General features: G+C 39.8%; 1 protein-coding gene across 1 annotated transcript; it reads right to left on the reverse strand.

Moving 5' to 3' along the window:
• Positions 1 to 2,264: 2,264 nt before the first annotated feature.
• On the reverse strand, positions 2,265 to 3,914 carry LOC115745246 (putative UPF0481 protein At3g02645). The gene has a single exon (XM_030680692.2). It carries the CDS (start codon positions 3,912 to 3,914, stop codon positions 2,280 to 2,282), a length of 1,635 nt encoding a protein of 544 aa, XP_030536552.1. The 3' UTR covers positions 2,265 to 2,279.
• Between the last annotated feature and the right edge of the window lie 4,357 nt (positions 3,915 to 8,271).

Here is an 8,271-nt window from a genome sequence, read left to right on the forward strand (position 1 = left end):
TCTTTGGAGAGTGGATAACTCCTATTCGGCGTTTGTATCCTTAGAGATTGAATTATTCCTTTGTGATGAGCTAAAGAAGCATCTATATCCTCAATTGGTGATTTTCTTTAGGACTTGGTGGCGAGCTTCTCCTATACCAAAGTAGTGATATTTTGGCGGCCTTATTGATGAACTTCATCATCTGATCGTGATCCTTAGCTGGTGATATTATGTACGCCTTGGCTCTAGCCATAATCTTTCCTAAATTTGCATTTCATCTATCAACTTCACTTGAAACATCTCTCACACGTGCCCCACACGCATCGGTGTCACAAATTTTCGCTAGCTTACTTAAGTGTCAAATCGGAGAAAAACAATGACTTAAGTGCCAACGGCAATAGATTCTAGCTGAAAAATATTTGTGGTATTTATAATTAAAATATTTGAGTGACACATCATTTATAGTTAAGAAATAATCCACATAGCAATTCATTTAAAAAAATCAATCCACTTGGAAATTTCTTTAAAAAATTCAATTTTAATCTTAAAAATAAGCTAAAAAAAATAAATAAAACAAGGAAAAAAAAGGGTTGCTAGCAGCGAAGAGGGCTTGCACAACCCTTGCTGCTGCCAACCTTCAACTTTTGGTGTCCTGCTGCCCTTGATTTTGTCTTTTATTGGTTTTTTTTTTTTTGGGGGGGGGGGAGGAGGGTGATAATGTGTGTGGACAATGGAAAAAATCTTTCAAGCCAGACAAAAAAAAGGTCGTACAAAAATCTATAATCTTGACTTATGGGCTAGACTCTTATAATACTTGTGGGCTTATATTATCTAATAGGCTCGACTCCTCATGGGCTCATTAAACTTAAAGCCTTATAGGCTAATCCTAACTCAATTAAAGCTTAATATGACCCCCTAATTAAGTTCAGAACCGTTCACAGCTGACCCATTTGAATATAAGGGGACATAGGTACTATTGCACGATAGGAAGGAGGCTCAATTGTTCAAGCGTAGACAAGACGAGGAAGATAGAACTCGTCAATGAAAGTGGAAGTTTCAGCTGTTCTTCTTGCTTGCAATGCTGCTCAATCTCTCGGCATCTATTAAGTAGTCTTTGAAAGTGATTATAATGTGTTAATTGATGTAGTTCAAGGTAGGGGCCTTTGCCCTTGGTGCATTCATCCTTTCGTCTCAAACTCTCGCCTCCTCCTAAGCAACAACCCAGGATGGAGTTTGAAGTGGATCGATAAAACCAGTAATGCAATTGCTCATGAGCTTGCAATTTGGGCTTTTTATCAGACGAAAACTACATCTTCTTTTCTTTTTAATGATCCCCATCTAGTGTAAAAAATACAGTGTTAGTAGAATCCTCTTTAATCAATCATCTTAATGTAGGCTCTTTTTCCTCCTTATAATATTTGCATTGCTCTGAAATGTCTTTTTTTTTTTTTTTTTTGTAAGCGCAAAAAAAAAAGCTCACGTCTTTCCTTTTTTACTCAGCCCCATTCTTTAAAATCCTCCGCCCTCTGCCGTTGTAATATTTATCCCATCAAGCTCGAGAGTTGAAAACCAGATTTTACAAAAGTCCACGGCTGACCGAGCCCCCATCTCAAGTTTATATTTATCCCACGGACTCGGCCGAATTTCACTGTCTTCTGGGCTTAGTCCAGCTCAATTAATCAAGTTCAGAATCATCCACATAGGATCCAATTAAATTCAACTAACGGACCGATTTATATACAAAATGAGCGCCGTACACAAATATTGATAATTAAAGTGTCTTTTTGCCTTAATTAAAGTAATATTTTCAGTTGGGAGCCGTGGTTGATCCCGAATATTCCATGCAATAATTAAATAAATGAGAGGTCAAAACTTAGATGTTAACGTGTATGTATGTATTACACCAACACACCATTTTGAACTAAAACTACACCAATTCCGTCAGGAGTATTGGTTTGGTTCCATACAATTTATGCCGGTTGTCACCTTGCTCTTGAACAACAGAACAGAGCCTCATTGAACCGAGAGGTCGCATAAATTCCTGTCGCAATTGGTATACAACCAAGCACAAGAACAAATTTTCGGTTGTTTCTCCTCAGAATTGATAATGGTGGCCATTGGTAAACACTGGGAAATTAAGATCAGAAAATGCGATAAGATAGAGAGTGACAACATAGGGGAAAACATGCTAGGTAATTGACATCACGAAACAGACGAGAGTAAGAGTAAACAAAGTGATAACATACTAGAAAAAGATGCCAGAAAACACACATGGAATCCCAGATTGAGCTCAGTTTGTCTTATTTGACGAGGCTCGGACAATCGTAAGCCGAACAGAAAGTCTGTAGCGCCGTGAGCAGAAAGAAGAGGACTGTCGCCACCAATACCAGGACCTTCCAAGCGCCATACAAATATCGGTCTCTCATCTTCAGGGCCTTGATTTTCCGCGCACCGTTGTAGAACTTGTTGACTTCTTTAATCGTCTTATCCAGATCGGTATCGCCTTTCACTTCGATGGAGTGGCTCATACCATTGAACAGACGTGCCACTTCGTCGTCCTTGAGATTGCTCTCGATGATCCCGTTTTTCTTGAGCAGCCTCACATCGTCCGGCGTGTCGATAAGGCCGTCCATTAGCTCCAGGAAACGCGCAAACACCAAGGGGCCAGAGATGGCCATTGCCTCGTACGCCACCAAGTTACGTATCACGACTTCCGAGTTGACGCCAAGTGTGATCGCGGGAAGTTCGAGTAGGGGGGTCTGTTTGGGAAGTAAGAAGCCCTTTTGAAATCTCTTTGTCTGCAAAGATTTCTCGGGCCCTTTCTTTTTGAACGATATGTCTTCTATGTGGTCCGTTGGACTGAATTCCACGCCCGCTTTGGCGAGAGAGGATGCTGTTGGGGTCAATGCCTTCTCTTCAGCGGGAGCTTCTTTGTCCCGGAATGATTTGAAGGCGTCCTTTAGTTTAGGGTAGGCATCCTCGAGGTGTTGCCACAACTTATAAGCGGCCAGTGCCATTTTGACGGCTTCTCCCCTATCTCGAGGTGACAACCTACGACAATGAGAATGTTTCTTATGGTCTTCTTCTTCGATTTGGATGCGGATCTCGAACTCTTCATCTCTCCTCACGACCATGCTATAGAGAAGATCCAACAAATGTGCGCGCTTCAGAGCTTTACCGTCCGGGTACTCGATCCTCGCTTTGAGAGGCGAGAGAGCTAGGCAAAACCCCTCCAGCATCAGGGGGAAGAGCCGTTCAACAAAGTTCTCCCGCTTGGTGGGTTCTAGTAGCGGGCACCCCACCATCAACACCTCCTTCACGAAGAATATCGGGATTTGGTTCTCCAACATCATGACGTCTCGCAGTATGGCGTCCTCTGCGAGCTTCTTGCCCACACGGTTGGCTAGGCCCGGCATATCGTCCGGCCACTCCTTGAGGGTCTCCTCGAGGACCTTCTTGTTGATGCCACACTGACGGAGCAGATCAAACAAGAACAGCGAGTCGACAGTCATGATCCACGGCAAGACTTTGTCGTCCAACTCCACGATCTTGTGGTAACATGAGCACACATAGGGGTGAAACCTGGAGAGCTTGTCCGTAAAGTCGTCGAGGGTCAAATTCTTGCGGAGCTTCTTCACGGCATCGAGCTTGACTCGCTCCATCTCCACGAGGTGAGGCTGGAGGTGGTGGTAGGGTCCTAAGCCGATGAGCTGGGGGGTGTAAGCCTCAGGCTTGGTGGAGCTGAGTGATTTGGGGACTTGGAAAACGCAGACATAGGAAGCAATGTTCTTCTTAAGCTCGTTCTCGAAATTGGGTTTGACTTTATTGAACAATACTCTCATTTCATGGGATGAAGAAGACTCTGTTGATGACCTCACAACATTGAATGAAGAAGACTCTTTTGATGCACTCACTTCAGGGGATGAAGAAGACATTGTTGATGATCAAAACTAGATCAGCTCTCCAATTTTTTTTTCCTCTCTTTTTTATGCATCATCCTAGCTTAGCTCTAAAGTGTCTTCTTTATATAGAGTTGGGCTTTGCTTATCTTTCCCATTAAACCCCTCGGAAAAAAAATTAAAAATGTAAAATTTATGGGCTATACTATCATGATTGAGTTAACGACCCATGCTCAATTGCTCGTGCCTTTTCTCCTTAATATTATATTCGAAACACTTCGTTTTTCCCTTATTAAATTATGTCGGATGAGTTGGGATTACTCTTATTCGTGTGCATCTCGTTCTTGTACGTTTCTCTTGATTGTGCATAGATTAATTTGGTTCTGATAGTTAGCCTGGTGGTTTCCACCCTTTCTTGCTAAAAGAGTTCTTTTATAATATCATCTTGATGTGCTTCTGTCGACCGTGGATTATTATTCATCCCTTGTGTGGAGTTGTTCTTCTTTATCATGTAAGGAAACAGTCGCTTTTCTACATATTGATGACTGCCCTCATCATGGTCGTCCGAAAATACTTTCTAAATGCTTGGGAACTATTGCGCTTGTTTAGGATTCTAACCATATAAAAATCTGAAAATCACCAACCGAAGACACTGGAAGCAACGCTTCTCCCGTTCTGTTTGGTCCACGATGATTTGAACAGATCACAATTTGTTGTTATTGCCGATAACCACGCACGGGATGACTTTAAATTTGACTTTTTAACCAAAGAACGTGCTCAAAGTGAAAGAGACAGATTTCAACAATGATGACGGAGACATTTTTCTTTTTGGTCGGTTATGACGGAGATTAAGAGGCTAAAATGTACGAAATTGACTTATAAAGGGGTGAAGTCAGCTTATTGGGGGAACGTAGAAGAGTTTATGGAAAAATTTGTCCCTCCAAACTTATTACATCACACATGTTTTAACTTGTATTAGGCACACAAAATGATATCAAAGCAAGTAAAACTTATGATGATGACTAAATTAAAGTCATAACTTCTTAGTTACCTCACCTTATAACAGATGATGTTATTTTGTTGGGCCGTAGAAAATATTTTTATTATTGTCCCTATGATGAAGAATTTTTAACCTTTATATATCATGTGTTTTCTTGGGTGATGATCAAGAATTCTCTTTTTGGACCCCTATTAATGTGATGAAGTTATATAAATTTCAAGATTAATTTCAAGTACATTTCAACCATTTTCCATATACATAGGTATTTAGATTTTTTTATTTTTTTGGGCATGCCACTATGTTGACGAGTATTCTAGCTTTCAGCTTGCTAGGGGTTAGCAAGGTAGGGGGAAAATACAATTTTTCAGCACTACCATCTCGTTAGTAACGCCAAAATGACTGCAATGATTGATTGGGTTTGTTACATCATGATGTCCATGTTCACATGCTTCACATGCGGAATAAACTATAAAGGCCATAACACTTTCACACTTTTTCACTTTCCACACGTTTAAATTAGAACCGCCCAAATCGGATCGGACGGGGACCAGCGATCTGATTCCCGGTTCTAGAAGGCAGCAAGTCCTATTCTCGATTCTAGGAGCATAAAATCGGATCGGACCGGACCGGACCGCCTAAATCAGATTGGTTGATTTTTTTAAAAAAAAAATTAACCCTAAATAGATTAAGACCGATTCTGAGCGTATTTCTTCATATCTCTTCTCTATCATCTGTTATACATCCACCTCTGAACATTTTTTTCTCGTATAGAGGTTTGCGACGACTCCTCCAATCAATTCTCAAAGTGTCCATAGTTTGTAGACATTTTCTAGTAGGAATGAACCATTCCCATACTTTGGATTAAGACATAAGCTGGGAGATAAGATCTTGTTAGCTCTGTGCACTTGACCGAGATTGTACACATAATTAACACCCTTGTGAAATTTATGGATGCTCTTCACCACTAATTCTTTACTGGTCCATGTTCCTCTTCATACCAAAATCCATGTTATATGGCTTTACCTCGGGATAAAGTTATCACTTGGCAAAGTCGATCTTGTACAAGAAAAGTTGGCGTTACTCAAGCAAGTGGACGCAGCAAAACCCGAGCTCGAGGTTGAGAAGTTGAAGTGCAGATCGAGAGACATAAACCAACCATATTGGGTTGAAGTTGAATAGACATCTAAGTGGGAATTTTGATGGTTGATGCATCAATACCTAAGAATATAAATCGGTTTATGAGCGATCCGGCCTTGGTAGCTGAATGAACTCACAGAAGGGATAGTTTCACACGACGGTGGTTTTCAAGAGAGAAGCTTCATGTTACTAGTTCCTTGGAATCGCTAAGGAACCGAACCTGACCGGTTAGACAGTCCGATCCCTGGTTTCGAAAAATGGGAACAGGGACCACCGATCCAGTTTATGGTTCTTGAAGGGAACCGGACCGGATCAACAATCGATCACCTCTGTTGAAGTTGTTGTTGTTGTCTCACATTGATTGTGAATGGGTCATAAATAGTCTTTATATTCATGTGATCTCCCTCCACTTATCAGCTTAAGCTTTTGAATTGGACTTTCTAACGTATTATTCCTTTCTGCGTATGTGGTCCTACCCCCTATTAGTCAATTTCCACGTGTCGCCCGTAATCCGGCTTGCACATGAGAGGGGGTGTTGAAGTTATTGTTGTTGTCTCACATCGATTGTAAATGGGTCATATATATTTTTTATATTCATGTGATCTCCCTCCACCTATCGGCTTAAGCTTTTAGGTTGAATTTTCTAACAACTCCTAGTTTGAATGTCAAGGGACCAAAAGAGTGAAATATGTTGTCCAACGTTAGGTATACCAGGAATCTTTAGTCAATGAAGTATATACACTTTGCAAGACATTTCACATGATAGCATGACTTCATATTTGTTGACGACTACCTTATTCTATTTGTCTCATATGATTCCCCATGAGATCCACAAACTTTTGAAACCTTAATTTTTTTTTTTTTTTGTGAAACCGAAATAATAATATTGTCTCTAATGGTCCTTGCACCATGAGTAATTTTATCCTAATTAAGACATGATCATATGCTTTTTCCTTATGTTATTGCTATAATGGACGAATGAAACGAGGACATAATTTAAGTTGAAGAAGATTGAACGTATCATGACTTGACTGCTGGAAAAGATATGCTTATAGATCGGACGTATAAACACACTGAGCATTAAAAGCTGTTTAAATTCGAAACGGGAGGACCAACTCAAAGCAAAAAAAAAAAAAAGTACTGCAGACAAAGAGCATTTGATCTAAAACTTGAAGTCGAAATAAATCAAAAATTTCCTCCATGCTTAGATTTCTCTATAAAAGATGGATCTAAAATCAAGAAATACGTTGCGATGAGTGTGGACATTCGGAAAAAACTTTCTAGCACGACATAAAAAAGGTATGAAATCAAAATTGGCCGAACAAACTCAGTTGATAAAACGTAAAAAGATTTATGACTCAATTAATAAAATGAAAGGTTTAAGATTTGATTGATAAAAGTGCAATAGGTTTCGGAATTTTCGGACAATTTTTTCACTTATGTATGTGCTCTCGATTAATTAATGCCCTTGTTGAATGGGCATCCCAAGTTCATTTGGCCGGTGATACAAGCTTTTCCCAACACATTCCTCGGGCATTGATGGAAGGAATGGGTCGTTTTTTAAATGCATGGGAATTATGACTTTTAATATGGCTTTTTTCTCGAAGAAAGATGTGATCGGTTTTAAGAACAGTGACTGGAGATCACAAAGCTAACATATATGAAATTGACTAGTAAAGTGTAAAATAGTTGAAGTCTTGGCAAAAGTAATGAGATGACAAATTGAAATAATATGCTGATATGCAAAATTGACGAACTCTTCATGTAGCTTATACGTGCAATGATGATGCAGTTAAAATCTTAAGGTGCGTTGTTTAAGTGAAAAACTCAAAATTTGAAAAATATTTTTTGAAAATAATCTATCAAATTTCATCCCGGCCCCTCCCCGAAAAATTTTAAACCTTTACATGTTGTTGCGATTAAGCTATATAAAGAGAACATTTCAACTATTTCCGATAGGCGATAACGGACCGAAAAAAACTATTTTCAGTATAGATTATTGCGGTTCTTAATTTTTTTTTGCAATATGTTGACTTCTTGCTCATAGATAAAGGAAGAGTATGCGCGCTAGCAAGCTACGACTTACGAAGTTGATCGGATCAGATAGCCCTTCGGGGGAACCAACCAAATTAACCCACCACATCCAATTCCAATCAACAACTTGGAGGTATGTCTAGGTAGCCGAAGGCATTGATTTGCTAAATCGACATACAAGAATATTGTATTATGGGCTCGAATTCCATTTCCTCTGGCACG

This window comes from Rhodamnia argentea, chromosome 1 (genome assembly GCF_020921035.1).
Source record: "Rhodamnia argentea isolate NSW1041297 chromosome 1, ASM2092103v1, whole genome shotgun sequence".
Classification (NCBI taxonomy): Eukaryota; Viridiplantae; Streptophyta; class Magnoliopsida; order Myrtales; family Myrtaceae; genus Rhodamnia; species Rhodamnia argentea.

Bases quoted from the DNA above. Each gene is read 5' to 3' on its own strand.
- LOC115745246 (XM_030680692.2), bottom strand. From the start codon at position 3,914: ATGTCTTCTTCATCCCCTGAAGTGAGTGCATCAAAAGAGTCTTCTTCA.